Below are 18915 nucleotides of genomic sequence, written 5' to 3'. Positions count from 1 at the left end.
TCAATGTAAATGAATGAATAAATTAATTAATGCAGCCCTCGATCCAATTTTGTATCTCCCCCCCCCCAAAAAAAAAAAAACAAAGAACAGTGAAAACACATAAATTACTTAAATCCATCCATTTTCTGACCCGCTTTTTCCGTTTTTTCAGGGTTACAGTCTTAAATCAATGGATGCTATTAAACATTGTTAAAAATTTGATTTTGTGTTGTTTTTTAAGTAATCATTGAGTCACTTCAGCTAAACAGGGAAACTTTTGCTGATAAAGTCTCAGTTCTTCTGTTCTGAGAGTGACTTGACTAATGCATAGTGACTACAGAGATCCAATGAAAGCACATCAATGCTTCGAAAAGACAGGCACAACATTGTTTTATTGAAGTATGCGAGTTAAAATTTCCGATTCAACACATGCAGCTTTAAGAAAAATCCGAAAATGGACTCTTTCTTTAGCCATACAAAGTTTCTTTGTTTTTAGAACCAGAACAGATAATTAAAAATAGGCATTGTGTTTTCATAAAAACAGCACAAAATTTCACACGTTGGGCCTTTAAAGGTGGCCTCGACCTCTTCTGCGTTAGAACCATGTGACTCTCACTGGTCGTTCGTAAGGCAGCAGCAGCAGCAGCAGCAGCTGTAATAAAACACAGCATCTACACACAGCTGTGCATCGGCAAGAATAACAACAAAAAATGATCATGAAAAAATATATACAATCTTTGCTTTTTGGTCCTGCACCGCAGTGAATGTTAGGGAGTTTTTACACCAGGTCGGTGCGTGGGAACACGTTGGGGTCGCGTCCAGGTGGAACCTGCTGCGTCCAGTCGATGATGGCCGGTTTAAAAAAGCCGAAACATCGCAGCTGGAAGAAGGACAACAGGTTCCTGAGCACGCCCAGGCTGCACAGAGGGAAACACAGGCAGGAAATCAACAGCCTGGAGTAGAAGAACCTTTATTACAGTGTGTTTCATCGAAAACGTAAACGTGAATAACTTCAAGCACGTGTGCAACCCTAATGGTATTTCTGAAATGATGATGTGCTACATTGTTATTCACTTTAAACCAGATGGTGCAGCCGTCAATCCAATTTTGTTTTAAAAACTACAGAGAAATGCACAGAAAAAACAAATCTCTCCAAAAAACTATAATTCCAGAAAGTTCTTTTTTTCTTGTTTTTGAATAATATGTTAAGGTTTCATTGATAAAGAACTTCTTTTCTCAAGAAATTTAAAATAAAGTAATGAAACCATAACATGTTACTCTAAAAACACACAAGATGATGACAAATAAATCCCTGAAAAACATACAAAATGGCAACTAAAATACACAAAAGCGACTAAAAGAAACCACACTAAAAAACTCACAAAAATATACAGAGTGATGGAAATATATACAAAACAACAACTGAAGTACACAAAATGATGACAAAAATGACTCCAAAAACACAAAAAATGGCAGAAAAACTAAAACAAAAAATTTAAAAAACACAAAGAAATTACAGAAAAATACACAAAAAGGACAACCAAAGTACGAAAACATTACTCCAAAAACACAAATGATGACTACAAATAAATCCCTGAAAAATGTACACAACAAACAACAAAAATTACAAAAAAAAAAAAAAAAAAAAAAACACAACAAAACACACAAATCCTTTGTTTTTTGCTTGGATTGGTCATTATTCTAAAATGCTGACATAAACATTTGATCATGTGGCCCTCAGGTCAGATGTAATCACATTTTTCTGGGCCTTAATGTGATAACAGGTGTCTAACTCTGCTTTAAACAGTTGATTACATCACATCGCTTAGCCTTATACTGCCACCTGCTGACAATGAAAGCCATTAAATTACTGAAGTAGTTCATAAATAATGGACATAATGGATCTCAGTGAGTAGTGGCATGTGTTTGGTCTTTGCTTTACTTTGATTATCACCTGGTTTCCAGTTGTGTTTAACCCCTGGATAAAACCAGCAGATTGAATGGAAATGTGAAACATTCTCTTTCTGTAAACTTTGAACTTACTTGTAAGGATTTTGTCTGAGGGAGATGTTTTGTCGTAGTTTCCTCTGCTGGTGAGTCAGAGTTGTTCTCTCTGCTGTGGTCAAACCTAAAAAAGCAATCTGCCCCAAAGACAAAGACCCCAACATCAGATAAGATGCTCATCTACGTCTCAGACTCGACACACTGGAGCCGCTACTTTGCATCTTTTCAACATTTCCTCGACAAACCAGTCAAATCTGAAACATTCATGCTCTATAATGTGTTTAAATGATAATAGGCTTGTTTTAGTTACAGTACAACTGAAAGGAAGGCGGTTTGTTAGTATTTTTCTACTGAAAAGAATGAATCACCTTCATCAGGATTTAAAAACTATTTCCTGCTAAGTGGGAAGCACCTGGTAGAGCTGCAGCAGCAGGACCAAACCGGACCAGCTGGTGTGATAGAACGCCATGAAGAAGACGCAGAGCACCCACGGAGAGCAGCCGACCAGGCCAGAGAGCACGCCCCACACACCCTCCTCCTGGTACTGCAGCGAGCAGTGAGTCAACCAGTCTGGAAGAGCACAGAGAGGCTGGAAGTGATGCACTGTTTACGCACCAACACATCACTGTGGACCTCAACTATCAACCGTGAGTAAAAACGGGTTCAAATCTGAGTTTACATTTGGTCGTACAACAGGTCCAACACGTAATTCATGAAACATTCGTATCTGACCAATGCCAGCGTACAAGTTATCGGGTGTTGATAAATACAGTGGCTGAATTCGATCGTCATTAACGTCATTGTTACGCCCTCGTGTTTCGGAGGCCCCGCCCACTGATGTCAACCAAGAAAAGAGGCTTTTCCAAAATGAAAATTGGCATCCACACATCTGAATTGGAGCAAAACAATGATGTGCTTTTTGATGGTGTGTAAACTGGAATTAAAGAAGCACATTTAAACTTAAAAAAGAAATCTGCCCCCCTGTGTGCACTGCAAGCAACTTCACAGAAATCCTGGAGACACACATGGATATGACATTTACTGTATATCAGCATCAGTCTCCACGCTTTGGTCAAAAAATATCACATTAAAAGAAATTAAAAAATGACTAAATGTCCCTTGTCTGCGTTTATTATGCCTTCAGCCAAATTCACCTATAATTCATCACATTACTGATTCCTGTAGCACATTTGCGTGAATTTGGTCAAATCCACGTCTTACGCTCAGATCTGATAAATGAGGGTTAATTTGTCACTGTGGAGAAACTCACACACGATGCAACCGTAAAACATCCAGACACCCATCAGCACCAGGCAGGAGAGGAAGAGGATGAAATAGTGATGGTTCCTCGCACCTGGACAGAAAAACAACAGCACAGCCTTAACGAATCAGATACAATTTCCCATGTAAACAGAAGATTAGGATTAGCAACAAGTGCTCATTCCCCTTCACCTCAACAGCAGAATAATCATTTTGGTTTCATTTATTACTACTCATTCTTTGTTTTTAAGTCAAATTTATTCAATATCCACATATATACCTTTTCCTTTTAAGATATTCAGAATTTTTGTGTTTTGCATTTTGGTATTTTTTTTATTTCTATTTCGTATCTCCATCTCTCTTTGTTTTTTTTTATCACCATTAGTACTAACATTTAGACCTGAGATGAGCAACGTTTATAACAGTAGGGGACACAAAAATGTGATGGTCTGATCCGAGGGCCACATTATCAACATTCATGTCAGTATTTTGAACAATGACATAAGGTTTGTGTGTTTTTCTGCCATTTTTGTTGTCATTATGTGTAGCTTTGTGTGTTTTTCTGTTTTTTATTTGTTTATTTTTTGTAGTTTTGTGTCTTTTTGGAGTCATTTTGCATATTCATGTTGTTTTGAATATTTTTGGGGATTTTTGTGTTATGAGTCACCCTGAAAAGGAGCAAGCGGGTTGAAAAGTAGATGGATGTATGTGTTATGAGTAATTTTGTGTATGTTTTTAAATTATTTATTTGTAGTTTTTTCCCCTTTTTTTGCCTTTTTGTACATAGTGAATGCACCATTTAGGATGTAGCAACAACATGAAAAATATTGTTTTCCGTGATCAATGTTTGTTAATCTAGCTCCATACAGTAAAGAATTTGTTTGATTAATTTGTCCTGATTTTGTTGCATATCTTGGTAAAGCCAGATTCAAATGGTTCATGGACACTCCACACATTCACATTAGCCATTTCTACGGTGATGTTAGAGTCATTGCTGTGTTGTACCGATGCAGCCGTTGATCCACACAGAGTGATGGTCCTGTTTGGCCACGCAGGCGTCACACGAGAAGCAGTGACTCGTCCTCATCGGCTTCTTTATCTGTGAATCCATGTAAAACCAGATGCTCATCACTGTTTCTATAATGCTAACACACAGACACTGTGAAAACGTGCACACTCACCATACAGGAAGTACAAAATATTCTGGGGTCCAGGCAGCCGGCTTCAGCCAACATCACCACATTCTGACAAAAGGGGGCGACACGTGTGAGTTCAGCTAAAATCCCTCACAGGAAAACAAACCTGATGGTTGTTTACCGACGGTCCTACCATCTTCTTTTCCTCCTCCGTGGCTTTGATGAAGCCGGGGTCGGTCCTGCAGGTTCGGAGGTAGTAGTAAAGCAGAGCGCTGGCATTGACGGTGAAAAGCACTTGGATGGTGGAGCTCGGTCCATGTGGAAGGAATTGTTAAGGAGAAAACAGCAGTTCTTACCTTACCTTAACTTATCATAAAATACAATGCTTTTATTTTGACGGGGACTTTTAACACACTTTTTTTAGGCGCATCGATCCTGCCATAGAAGTAGTTAAAGCATTTATTTCTACATTTCTTTACTTCAAACTAGACGTAGGACACCAGTCGGCCCGGGGGCCCTCGGTCTGATAATTGTATGTGGCCCCAAACGCAAATGCACAAAATTATATTAAAATACACAAAACAACAACAAGAATATACTAAAACAGTGATTCTCAACTGGTGGGTCGCGGACAACATACATAACTTACATTATTTCCGTTTTCTTTATTATCCGAGAACAATGCTTTATTTTGGAAAATTACCGGATTCTCTCTGCTACATCGGTCTAATCGTCTTATTGCAGAAAAACAAGCTCAGGTCTCCCACGTTATCGTGAGTCTTATTTTTATTTTTCATGCACTTCATATTTGTTTTTGTGGCGTATCTTATGTTGAAAGCATGTTTATTCTTGACGTTGCTAATAAAGTTGTGTACAGTGCATCCACGTTTAATAGGGTTATATTTAGAAAATTACAGTTTTTTTGTCACATCTTAAAGGTGCAGTCTGCAACTCTCATAAAAGTGACTTTTTGTCATATTTGCTAAAGCAGTCACTATGTAAGGACAGCTTTACATCAAACTAGTAGTTTGTGTGAATAAAACAGGCTCATTAAGTCCCGCCTCCTGCAGCCTTTGGCAGATTGCCAGAATGCACCGCGACCGAGCAAAAAGAGCCAATCAGAGCCAGGATTGTGTTTGATGAGCTGTCTGACAGCTGTTGCTCACAGGCCCCGCCCCTTTCCCGGAGCTAGAGCGCCGTCTTTTTTTACAGTGTATGGTCTGGAGGAGTAGAAGATGGAATTGGTGACTATTCTGCTTGAAAGGTAATTACTGCTGCTTGATTTACAGTATATTATGTTTGATTTGTAATTGTTACACTAGAACTCTGTGGTGTATGTGTTGTTCGTGTGTGCGCAGCAGATTCCGTGTGGCTGCTGTAAGTGTCACTGTGCTGTTGCTGCTGTTGCTGAGGTGTGTGCACATTGAGAGAGAAGTGCTGCAGTAATATGCTTTTAACAGAGCATGTTATATTACTGTGATGTTGCTGTCGGACTAACGTTAGCTTGTTAGCTCCTCTGAGGAATGGACTTTGGAAAGTTTGGAGGCAGGGCAAGAGAGCAGCGAGAGAGAGGGATCTGAGAGTTGCGGACTGCACCTTTAAGACATCTTCACATCACAATGCAGGATTGCTAAATTTGTAACTTTGTCCTTCCAGGATATGTTCATAATGACCCTCAAATGTTTATCATGTATGCGTGGAGCTTTTTGATGTGACAGCTGTAGATAGTCCAGGATTCTGCACCATATGGTTGGGTCCGTGAAAATATTGTCTGAAATTAAACCGGTCTAAAAAAGCAAAAAACGTTGGGGACCGCTGGTTTAAAGGGCAAAATTTGGCCCCCGGGCCTTGAGTTTGACACGTGTTGTAACCCTTTGAGAGAAAGGATATCTGGCAGGAACCAGAGGTACCAGGTGAAGATCATCCAGAAGATGGAAGCCATCAGTGACGTAGCAGGTAGAAGAGAGTGAAAGGCTGGACCTGGAAAATTCCTGAGCAACAAGAGTTTCCTGTTATAGCCATGATGTAATGGTTTGTGTGGGAGATACAGAAGAATAACTGAATATATGTGTAGCAATACCTCAAGGCTAAGTTCATCACAAATATGACACAGGCCAGCAGGATTCCTTTGAGTAACCAGGACTCAGAGTTCATGTTGAGTATTGCACCAATGCTTCCCAAACAGGCTGTGCTGAGAAACAACTGCAAGAAGACCTTTAAACATGCACAGAAAACACTTTAACAATGAGAGGGAAAAGTCCAATAGAAAGTTGTGTGCACGACTCTGTGTTCTCAGTGTACCCTGTATCTGTTGATGAGGCGGACACAACGAGAGTTGGAGCGAATCCTTTCCTGCTTGATGCGACTGAGCATGTGCACGAGCAGAGGGCTGTGCACCTGGTGAGCCAGGTCAATGGGGGTGTGGCCCTGAGGGACAGGAAGTGAACACACCATGAGATCAATGGAAACTATATCTTACACACAATACTGGAGTCTTTATGTGTGGTTTTGTGAGTTTTTAGGTCATTTTGTCTTTTTTTCCTGTCATTCTGGGATTTTTTTTTAATTATGTGTTTTTCAGGTCATTATTTTTTTGTTCTCGTTATGTTGTCTGTTATTGTTGTTATTTTGTGTATTTTGTGCCATTTTTTGTGCATTTTTTCTATATTTTTCGTGTTTTGTGCTTCTTTGTCATAATTTTGTATGTTTACGTGGTTGTGTGTCTTTGTAGTCATTTTGTGTCTTTTTTTAAATCTTTTTGTGCGTTTGTTGTCATTTTGTGTATTTTTCTATCATTTATGGAATTTTTTTTGTCAATTTGTGAGTTTTCTTTGTATTTTTGTTGCCATTTTGTGTATGTGTTGTTTTGTGTACATGATGTTTTTTGCTTTTCTTGTCGTAATTTTGTATGTTTACGTGGTTGTGTGTCTTTGGAGTCATTTTGTGTATTTTTTGCAATCTTTTTGTTTTGTTTCCTGTCATTTACTGATTTTTTCATTGATTTGTGCATTTTTTTTCTTCTTCTATCTTTTGTGTATTTTTGCCATTTTGTGTATGTGTTGTTTTGTGCTTTTATTGTAGTCATTTTGTATATTTAAGTGGTTGTGTGTCTTTGGAGTCATTTTGTGTATCTTTGTTGTTATTTTGTGTATTTTTTGAGTTATTATAATGGACTTCATATCCTCTCCAACATCTTGAATTACAGTTTTTAGGGGATTTGTTTTGGGGGCACAAACAATTAGACAGAGGACCACATGTGGCCCTCGGTCTGTCAGTTAATACTAATATCTGTCCTACGTTAACATTCTCCGTGTCCACACTGGCCCCGGCCTCCAACAAGATGTGGGCGGCGTCGACGTTTCCTGCCAGAACCGCACAGTGCAGTGGCGTGTTCCTGTTTAATTTGTCCACCGCGCTCACAGAAGCATTATTTTTGATGAGAAAGTTGGTGGGCTCAGGCCTGGGACAGAAGAACAAAATTTAGATTCAGAAAAAGTGTATCTATGCTCATTCAGCTTCTAGAAATCAGCTCTCACCCAATGATCTTCTGAGCTGCCAACATTAAAGGAGTCTGTCCGTTACAGTCAGGCCCGTCTACTTCCTGGAAAACAGAAAGTAAAGACTTACAAAGTTGAAAAGACAAAAGGAGGAGCACGGGGAACTTTTTTTCTGCCTAGATTTGGGTTGGATGAGTATCGGTGTCTGACCTGACCCTTGGCCATGAGATAAGCTGCGATGGCCATGTGCTGGAAGAGGATGGCCAGGTGGAGCGCACGGAAACCTTCTCCATCCGCTATGGACGGGTCGGCTCCGTATCTCATCAGCTGGATCACCATGGAGAGGTGGCCCTGCCTGAAGAATATCAAACATAGTGCAGTGGTTTTTAAACAAGGTCTTTTTTTGTTTGAATAGCACAGAAAGCATCATTTAACACAGTGGTTCTCAAATGGGGGTATGCGATGTCACTACATGGGGAGAGAGAGAGAGAGAGAGAGAGAGAGAGAGAGAGAGAGAGAGAGAGAGAGGGGAAAATAACATGTCAGTCTTGGTCCCACCCCAGGCGTGAGATGACTGGAAATGATAAAAACTATTGAATTAAATCTATTCAGGAGCCACTAAATCAGTGTTTTTCAAACTTGGGGTCAGGACCCCACATGGGGCCACTTGGAGTTTAAATGGGGTCTGAAAAATTGAAATAGATTTTTCAATTACTTATTTATTTTTAATGAAACCAATACACAATCTATGAAAAATGAATCTAGTTCAACTAAAATGCAGTAAAAAAAATAACACACACACACACACGCACACACACAAATGTGATGATGATCAAAAACTAATTCTGGATAAAAAATGTCTTTGGGGTCACCAGAAACTCCTGAAATCAAAATGGGGTCAAGATACAAAAAGGTTGGGAACCACTGCACTAAATACTGATTATTTCTACTTAATTCTACAAAATGAGATTCGTTAAAATGTGTGTAATCAGTCGTTAATTCCATCATTATGCTCTGTAGTTGTTTTTAAATAGTTTTCATAGTAAAATGTTGTAGTCGGACAAAGGGGGTACTTGGATTCTGACAAAAGAAAAAGGGGGGGGGGGTTCTTGAGCTAAAAAATGATGGAGAACCACTGTAACATACATTTTCCAACATTTCCTTTTTCCTTTTCCCTCCCCATCCCACCCTATAATACAAGGCCAGATAACTCAAGAATTACAGTTCACAAGACACACCGACACCAAGACAGAAAAAACCAAATAAAATGATAATCAATACAATACAATAATAGAAGTACAACTATATCACATCAACAAACGTCATTGTGTTCACATTTTCCAAAAAAGTCAAAAAAAGATGCCAGAATTGATCAAACTTTCGTATTGATGCCCTTGTAGAGCAAATGAATCTTCTCTTAACTGAATAAACTGTGTGACGTCTTTGACCCCGCCTACATACGTGGGTGGCAACGAGTTTTTCCACTTTTATAAAATTATCTGTCTAGCAAGAATCTATCATAATTATTAGCCTTTTTCTAACTTAAATTGGCAGCCCTCACATTCGCTCCAAATACAGCAATAACAAAGCATCAGATTGACTTCATGTGCTGACCTGATGGCCCAGTGGAGAGGAGTAGAGTTCAGGTCTCCACCCAGCTGGTCGACCACAGCTCCTTTGGATATGAAATATCTGTAGAAGATTCAAAGAAAGGATATTAATAGGAATAATTCAGGGCTGTGTCTGAGCATTTATCATAGCTGTGTTCAAAATTACAGTCACAAATATTTAATGACACTCCTGAGAGAAAATACATTATTAAAAAAAATATTTATTTACCTTTTAATACTTTATAAATTAAGTATTTTTATTGGGTTTCACATGCATTCTTCTCAAGTTACATACAACTCATTTATGTAATTTTTCAAACCCAAAAACATCACACACTATATACCCCCCGCACACATACACACACAATAAATAAATATATATATATACTATATATATTAGGGCTGAACAATTTTGGAAAATAATCTAATTGCAATTTTTTCCCTCAATATAGCAATTTAATACGCGATTATTTTTTCAAGGGCCTCTTGTCATGTATTTTTCAATGAACACAAGCAATAAATCAATCTGTTTCATAATAAAAAAATAAGATTTATTTAAACTTGAAATAAATTAATAAAAAAAATATAAAGCACAGATTACAACAATAAAACAAATCTGTGGCTTTACCTCTTCAACATATCAAACTAACTTCACGTTTCATGAAACATGTAAACATGTGGACTGCACTTCTTAAACACTCTCTAAACTTAACAGGAAAATCTATAAATAAATAAAATAAACACTAAATAAATACTAATATCCAGTCAGTAACAACACACATACTAAAGTGCAGGAAAACTAAGGAGAACTAATATCTGCTTTAACCAATTGGACCTTTTTTTAGGTAAATCCAACTCCCAACAAACTTCAAATAAATTATTACTAAAATAAATAAATAAATAAATTGCAGCCCTTGCGATTAGAAAATCGCGTTTTATGATATTGCGATAATATTGCAAATGTAATTAATTGTTCAGCCTTAATACAGTATATATACACAAATAAGAATAAAGTAATAATAAAAAATAAACTGTATACATACTGTACATATAAACATATCTTTATAATACACTAATAACTAACCGAAGGACAAAAACAACAAGTTCTCTAAAAGAGACTGAAAAATCTTTATAATCCAGCACAAACGCTGGATTAAGTCAAAATCTTTAGAATTCAGAGCACATCGGTCAAACTTAAAACCCCGGGGGCCCAACCCGGCCCTTTAGTGCAGTGATTCTCAACTGGTGGGTTGGGACGCAAAAGTGGGTCCCGGACCGGTACTGGGTGGGTCGTGGATGGCTGGTCAAAAATAAAATAAATACTTAACGTCTCTCATGTTGGACTCTTTTATTTAGAAATGAACTTTTTTTTGAGAGGCATGCTGTGAAATGCATATTGCACACAAAAATTTATAAATTTATGTTTTAAAAAAAGATTCTGTGTGTGTTTTCAACAGCTGTTATTGAAAAACTAAATTTGGTCTGAAGAAAAAAAAAAAACAAAAAAAAACTGGTTCGCAAATTAATGACCGTGACAAAATGTGGGTCCCAGGGAGAGACCAGTTGAAAACCCCTGCTTTAGAGCATTAAATTCGGCCCACAGAATCAAGTCGAAATCACAGAAAAACATGAATCACTGTGTAAAAATACCAAATAATTCAGTTATAGATATCTCAGCCCTTCTTAACACATGAATTCAGTAAATATCCAAAATATGCGCACAGTGTTCCTACATTTTCAATCACATGATGGCAGTCATTTTTTATTACTTTGTCTGCACATGCTTTTGCAGTTCAACACTACATGAAGTGCAATCTTTTAACGACAGCAATGCATGTTTTGTTATTGCAATTAAACACCAGTAAATTAATTGATTTTATTGCATAATTGTGACCATCACCAGCCCTCCCTAAGGAAAAGTAATAAACACTTTATTTAAGGAGGATATAAAATGGTGGCAGTCATTTTGAATCACAAATTGTTGAGAAATACATCTTTATCTTTTCCAAAATCCTGCAGTTTTAATTGAATTGATTCCACACATTTTTCTCAAATTGAAAAAAAATGCTCACAAACTCAAGGAAATTTAAATAGTTTTAGCTTCAATAGTTTGTTTCTTTTCTTCTTCATCCTTTGAGCACCAAAGAACGACAATAACACACACATCCAGAGTCTCGTCAGCCTTAAAGACTTGAATCCCTGTTTCCTGATAAGATCACTCCCAACTCTACACAAGCCTCTGAGTTTATACAACCAAATGCTTTTCTTTGTTTAGTTTAACTGTAATTAGGTCAAACTAGGGAAGCTGGTTTAGGCAGCGCAGCACGTGCCCCCTCCCCCCCCAAAAGCAGAGTTATGTAAATGTTTGAGGTGTGAACAGAAGGCGTGTCTCCCTGAAGGAGAGGCGGGGCACGGTGGCATTTTGTAAACAACAATTGTACAAATATTTAACCTTATAATAATAATAATAACAAAATCAATAATGTCACTGTTAGGGCTGGGTGATATGGCCTAAAAATAAAATATCACATTTTCTTCCAAAATTTTTTTTAAAGAAAACAAAAAGTACCAATGACAGCAAAGTCTCGAAGCAAGTTTTGATTTTATTTCATCAAACTAAACAAACCTAACCCTCATTTACCTCCTGGAATTAAAGTACCAGGTGTTCTTTTGTTAAAATACTACCACTAAAAAAAAATAATAATAATAACTGAATACCTTATAGTTCTCTAATAGCTAAATATTGCACTTTGTTCAAAATACATTTTCAAAAACATAAACAAAGAGCCTCCTCAGGAAAGCAAAACCTCTTTCTTGAAAAAAATACTTCTGTAAACAAAAAAGTAGCATAGCACATTGTATGCAAAAAATTAAAATAAATAAAAAAGGTTTCTGTACGCGCTTTGAGTCTCCTTGAAAAAAGCACTATATAAATCTAAATCTAAGCCATTATTATCATTATTATAATTAATAATAAATCATCTCCCAACACGGAAATTAAAAAAGTGCAAATTTAAGACTTTTGTTCAACAGTGCATTCCTGAATACATGAACAAATATCACATTTTGGTTGATGTGCAGACTTTCAGGGTCTGTGTTTGATGTTTAGATGTTGTAGAGTCTCAAACACTGTAGGTTCATGATAAATATAGCTTCTAATACTGTCCCGTAGTGGTGAAATAACTGATGCATCCATTTGTTTTTGTTTAATCATTACGGTGTAGAATGATGTCATCAGGATCATTTAAATTAAGTTGATCAAAACTTAATCAATAAACCTGCTCAGATTCGGTAAACCATTGATCCCTGAGGGACATTAATGCTGCTCTCATGGATTAATATGACATATACTGTAAATCATTAAAAAGGAGCAGTCAGAATAATCCATGTCAGTACAACTTATATCTACCTTTTCATTGTATCTTAGTCATTAATTTAAATTACATTTTTATTTTTTGACATACATTTTTGTTTAATTATGGTTTGCATTTTTATTCGTATTTATTTTGTTTCCCCACAGGAGTTAAAAACTAAATATTTTCTGAAAAAATTATTATTTCTAAAAAAAAAAAAAAGAAAAAGGAATTTTTTAAAAATGTATGCGGAACACACGGAATTTGGAAAAAAATTAAATAGATTTTAATAGGGCCCTACACTTGTTACACGTCTGTCGCTACAAACCCAAACCAATTCCAGACAACTGAAGACACTATTCCCTTCCTCGCTGTTCTCCGTCTCGCTCTCGTTGTCAGAAGCAAGTAAGAAATAAATGTTTTTTGATCACGACAAAAATCTCTAATCAACCTTTAAAAAAAATCGATACACAGCCCAGGCCTCGTCTCTGTCCTATATTACATTGCTCTAGAAATTATGTAAAATGATTACAAGGCTATACCGATTATACATCAACAGCTATTCGACGAATAAATGCTTTTGGGGAAATCTTAATTAATATTTAATTGTAAAGAATCGTCCAATTGGATTGCACACCTCTGAAAACATAAACACTAGTAAACACACAGTTGGTATAAAACCGTCTTACTGGATTAGCTCTGGGCGGTTGTTGATGGCGGCCCAGTGCAGCAGGGTGACGTTCTCCTTGTCTGGCTGCCTGACGTCGTACCCGGCCTCCACCAGCTCCTTACAGCGCTCCAGAATACCGAACCTGAGAGGGTGGAGCAAACAAACACCATCAGGTTAATGTACAACTGTAGCTAATTCATAGTATGCTACTAGCTTAAAATAAACCAACCCATGTGACAATTTAATAAGAGACATTCAGGATTCTTTGAAACAGACGCAGATCAAATGAAACTGTAATTGTGACTTAATACTGACACATGGTGACTGTGAATGTATTTACCTTTTAGATAGCAGCACTGACCTTTGCTCTTCCACGCACACACGCACGCACGCACGCACACAGCTAGTTATCAGGCTAACTGCAGAGCTCTATGATGACAGTATTATTAGATTCAGGTGTGTTGGAGAAAGGAGACGTCAAAAATATGCAAAAACACGCTTTATTTTTATTTTATGTATTTTCTATTTTATGCACAGCAGCATGTCTGATGATTTGACTGCAGTCCATATTTAAATATTGTGACATATTTTTCGTTATTCTTTTTTTTTTTTTTTTCAATAAACTTTATTTTAATCCCACTCCTCTCCAATAATTTTACATAGAAAAAGGTGATGAAAATTCAACATTTGTGTGTCAAGACTTAACATTTTCACAATAAATAAAAATAACAATGTATAAATAAAAAAAAAATAACACAAGATGTGCCAAAAAATAAAGACTTCGAAATTGGTCGATGGCTTTCACAAATTTGGGTTTTTGAAAAAACATGTCTACGATAATACAGTTTTTAAGACACCACAAGCAATGTAAACAGACGGGGATTACAGTACTTTTTTTTTTCTATACAGTTGCTCTAAAAGCTTATAGCAGGTAGTGAGTGTAGTGCTATTGGATTCACTTATAATATATATATATATATATATATATATATTTCGTTATTCTAAAGGAAACATGTTACTGGTATTTCACAAAATTTGCAAGTTAGAAAAATTGCAATTGACAAAACTAGTGGAATCATGTAATGATAAGATCTTCGGCACATTATCTCGCCAGATTTTTTTTTTATAAGTCCCAAACGTTTTCTAAGTGGTTTATAAATGAGTCCCCAGATGATGGAAAATTCACCTTAGCTTTCTATATTCTAAGTTTCTCCCAGTGGCTCCTTTGTTTTCAAATCCCTCTCTTCTCTTTTTGTCAGAACAAAGAGGCATCTTTAATGATTCTGTCACGTGTGCATAAAATCAGCGTAATGACGACATGATACATGCTATAAAGAGGAACTCCTTAGCTTTCAGAAACTGCTTAAATTTCTCAGATAACTCTCCAGAGTTATTTTGTCATGATCTGAGTTTACCTCCGTACTGAGATTATGACCCAAACCTAATCCAATAAACAAATAAAACATGTCAGTTCACTTTGAAAACAAAAATAAACAAAAATGCATTAAATTTAATTTTTTTTAGCAAAAATTCATTTTCCAGTAGTGCGCATGCACATGTACAATCTCAGTACGGTGCGCTCTCAGTGCATGACACCGGTCAGTTAAATTAACTTGTTCCCCTAGATGCGTTCAGGGTCCCTGGGAAACCCGGACATTTTGATGTGTTTGTAAAATCCGTCCAGAAAGAAGACATGTCTGGGTAAATGTGGACGTATGGTCACCCTACTTTTGACAAACACGTTTTGTTGCCGTGAGCACTTCAAAGTTACTTTGCATTAATAATCCACGCTCACTGACGTTTAAAGCTACTTAAAAATAGAACCACCACACTGAATGTATTGGAGCAACATTAGACGTGAACATGCAGATCTTTCTGTTGTTGCTCCTCCACTCACTGTGCTGCCTTCACGATGTCCCAGGTGCTGCTGTCGTCCAGGTGCGAGCGTTTCTTCAGCGTCTGACCAGCGTCCATCGTCTCCTCTGCAGCATTGCCAGACTGTCCGTAAAACTCCGGCACGAACGAGACGTTGGTCCCGCCAAACGCTGCCGCCCGAGGCCCGTGGGAGTGACCTGAATGTCCATGGTGACTATGGCCGTGTTCCTGGAGGAAAGACACGGGACAAAAGAATGATTTGGTCACTATTAATAACAATAAGATGATCACGAACCCCAGCATGAATCGTTATTTATTCAACTACACAATTTAGCTTTCTATTGCCATAAAACAAGGGGCTATGCTTCATTTGACTGAACTGATTCTCTCATTGAAGCTAAGACGAGAAGAGAAGAGTGACTTTTTATTAGTTCTTACCTAAATCATTCAACACGGTAAAACCATAACATGCTTCAATACAAAGCACCAATATCTAATACAATCATATCCTGAAACTGAATTTACAGAAGTTATCGATACCATGATGAGAACAGATCTTTAATACGATATCATCAGCACAATTTCCTGATTTGATAGATTATTAAAGTTACGATTCGATAAAAAGCTGTTTTCCAACAATTATCGAATCAATTATTCAAATTATTGTTCTTCCATTTAACATAAGCCAGCTGCTGAATATGTGACTTTACTTTTGTGTAACACCTCACACCTCCTTCAATATTGTTTAGTACGGTGTTTTTCAACCTTGGGGTCATGGCCTCATGTGGGGTAGCATGAAATGTGTAGTTATTGATTAAAAAAAAAAATTACTGATAAAAATGTATTTAATAAATAAACGTTTGGTATTTTTCAAATTAAACCACAACACACAATCTTAAACAACTGTATTATATTTGTTCACTTTCTCAAATATAAATCTAGTTCAAATAAAATGCAGTATAAAGAAAAGACGAAATAGAAAAAAGTCATTGGGGTGGCCAGAAATGTATGATAACAAAATGGGTGTAGGATAGGGGTGCTGAAAAAAATCAATTTGACAACATATCGCTGTATCTGACTGATTCTAAATGCATCCATATCATTTTTTTTTAATTATTATTATTTTGTTTTACCTTTATTTAACCAGGAAAGTCTTTTCCACTGCAGGAGACATTGTAACTGCACAAAGGAGTGCGCTGAAACCTGGGCATCTTGTGTTTTTTCAATAAAATCTAAAAAGAAAGTACTAACTTTCTGCATTTATTTGTTGTTCTATGCCTCAGTTAAGCTGCACTAAAGTTGGTTTAAAAGCCACAGGCAGATTGTATGTTATTTTTTATTTTAAGTTGTTGGCACATGGCGTGTTAAAGCCAATGTTTTGAGTCTAAATATGCCAATAAAATATATTTCATACATAATGTTCTGATGAAGGTGTACGCATTTACAGATTAGTTGTTTCTTAAGTCATATATAGACAACAAAAACAAAAAAAACGCATTAATCGCCTTATACTTGAATATCGGGATATATCGTATCGTACATGACCTTCTATGTATCGGGATACGAATTCGTATCGCCAGATGCCAAGCAATACACACCTCTAGTGTAGTATACTACAAAATTTAGGACACTCAGCTGGTTAGTGTAACAATTTGATAAATGTACAGTAAATAATTGATTTTTAGAAATTTAAGAATCGAATCATAATCATAAATACTGCTACTCTTACATCGACATTCTTCTGCTTCAGAGCTACAGGGGCGTGTATTGTAGGAACAAAAAAACAAAAAAAGATACTTGGAGTTATTAAATATTAATGCATCTTAACGAATGACGAACTGATGACCTATAGACTCAATTACGTGGACATTTCGACACTTGCACGGCAACAAAAATGAATAAATGACTAGCTGGTGTATTGACGGAACTTAACTCCTGGTTAGCTGATGACCAACTTCCGTAGCTTCTGTAATTTAGTCACGTGTGTTTTTTTAAACAGATATTTCTAAATGTAAACTTAATCGTAACGTTTTTTAAACGCATATATACAACATGACATGACACAGACAATGAAAATCACTTTATCGTGTGCCAATGTCGAAATTAAATGCGGAAGTAGGTCATTAGCTAACACAGAGGCGAGTAGGCTCATGACACCGCCTGGCTGACGTTATCGCCAGGTGACAAACTGGAGGCTACCTCTCGCAGCTCGTTTCCCCCTCAAAGCAACTGAAACTGACGTAACAACACGGACAGATACTAGGATTAAACTAAGGCAACAATGCAAAAAGCAGGAGCCCGAACGACATTAAAGCCTCACACAAAGAGCTCAGAAGTGACGGTTTCACACAGACGTACTTACATGACAATCTTCCGTCCAGTCCATCTTGTTGTGAAGGAACGAAAGCGGAAGTCTCCACACATGAAGAACCAACACTCTGGTTCAGAACTGAGGTTTTCACAGTAAAAGTATAGATTTCCAATATTTACCTAAAATTAATCTATTGTAGCTCTTTCAGTTTCTCTTTGAAGTCAACGAGACTCACTTTAATACAATTAGTGACATTGATCTATGCAGTGAGTTTGTACCAACCAACGCTCTTGTTCCGAATTGAGGTTTTCACAGTAAAAGTAAAGTTTTCCATCAGTCTACATACCGTTCTTCCAAAAGATAAATAAATAAATAAATAAATAAATAAATAAATAAATAAATAAATAAATAAATAAATAAATAAAATCATGCTAAAGAATCTATTGTACCCAATGATACTTACTTTAATACAATTAGTGACATTAATAGGCCAAATATTTAACATTGACAGAAGTAACTGTTTGTTTTGTGAGACTGATGTTTAAACTAAATTAAAAAAAAATGTTTGTTGCTGTTGCGTAGTTTGTGTGTGTTGGGACTATTTTCAAACTTGGATGGATGAAAATGACATAAATTTACATAAAATCGAAATATATAGATATTAACATTGGTGTGATGGCAGATACAAATATATCTTTTTTCCCTTTTTTTCTTTCTTTTTTTTCCTTTTTTTTTTTTTTTTCATATAACATAATATTAAAATCGAGTTTTCAAAAAAGCAAACCACCTTTTATTATGTTTTTGAATGAGTTGATAAACTTTAAGAAATAATTGAAAGTAGGAGTAGTATTTTTTATGTTGATGTTTTATTTTATTCATCTGCTTCTGAAACTGTGCAATTTCCCATTTGTGGCACTAATAAAGATTATCTTTATCTTTATCTTTAGTGGAGGGAAAACGAGCTTTAATTGTTTTGTTTAAAAAATAAAAGAAATAAATGACTATTCTTTTTTATTTTGCGTTGAAGTTCTTGCTTTGAACAGGAAGTGTACTTCTTTTTCAAACACCAACTTTCACTTTTTTTTTCTTCTTCATGGAAATCAGTTTTTTTTTTTTTTTTTTTTTTTTAGTCGCCTGCATTATAAATGGTGTTACTTTTATTATTTGACTTCCACTAGAGGGCAGTGCAGTCTGGCGTTACATTCTCCATACGTTACTGT

The 18915-nt window shown here is 36.4% G+C and overlaps 1 protein-coding gene across 2 annotated transcripts; it reads right to left on the bottom strand.

The window, feature by feature from the left end:
- Window positions 1-352: 352 nt before the first annotated feature.
- zdhhc13 (zDHHC palmitoyltransferase 13) lies at window positions 353-17897 on the bottom strand. 2 transcript variants are annotated; one of them, XM_028443252.1, is made up of 17 exons: window positions 17747-17897; window positions 15407-15612; window positions 13529-13651; window positions 9491-9568; window positions 8087-8231; window positions 7916-7980; window positions 7677-7839; window positions 6681-6806; window positions 6460-6593; window positions 6270-6370; window positions 4561-4697; window positions 4425-4487; window positions 4249-4342; window positions 3254-3337; window positions 2396-2553; window positions 2023-2120; window positions 353-896 (listed from the first exon to the last, which is right to left on the bottom strand). In XM_028443252.1, the coding sequence occupies exons 1-17, from the start codon at window positions 17768-17770 to the stop codon at window positions 758-760; spliced, it is 1938 nt and encodes a 645-aa protein (XP_028299053.1). In that variant the 5' UTR covers window positions 17771-17897; the 3' UTR covers window positions 353-757. The 2 variants fall into 2 exon arrangements, with proteins under 2 accessions (XP_028299053.1, XP_028299054.1); XM_028443253.1 differs by having other exon boundaries at window positions 4573-4697.
- Window positions 17898-18915: the final 1018 nt, after the last annotated feature.

The sequence above is a fragment of the Gouania willdenowi genome, chromosome 3 (genome assembly GCF_900634775.1).
Source record: "Gouania willdenowi chromosome 3, fGouWil2.1, whole genome shotgun sequence".
NCBI classification, from domain to species: Eukaryota; Metazoa; Chordata; class Actinopteri; order Blenniiformes; family Gobiesocidae; genus Gouania; species Gouania willdenowi.
This window is presented reverse-complemented; position numbering and strand designations above follow the sequence as displayed.

Bases quoted from the DNA above. Each gene is read 5' to 3' on its own strand.
- zdhhc13 (XM_028443252.1), bottom strand. From the start codon at position 17,770: ATGGACTGGACGGAAGATTGTCAT. The intron at 15,613-17,746 runs GTAAGTACGTCT...TCTTTCCTCCAG, and splicing joins ACTGGACGGAAGATTGTCAT to GAACACGGCCATAGTCACCA. The intron at 7,981-8,086 runs GTCAGACACCGA...TCTGTTTTCCAG, and splicing joins ATCTCATGGCCAAGGGTCAG to GAAGTAGACGGGCCTGACTG.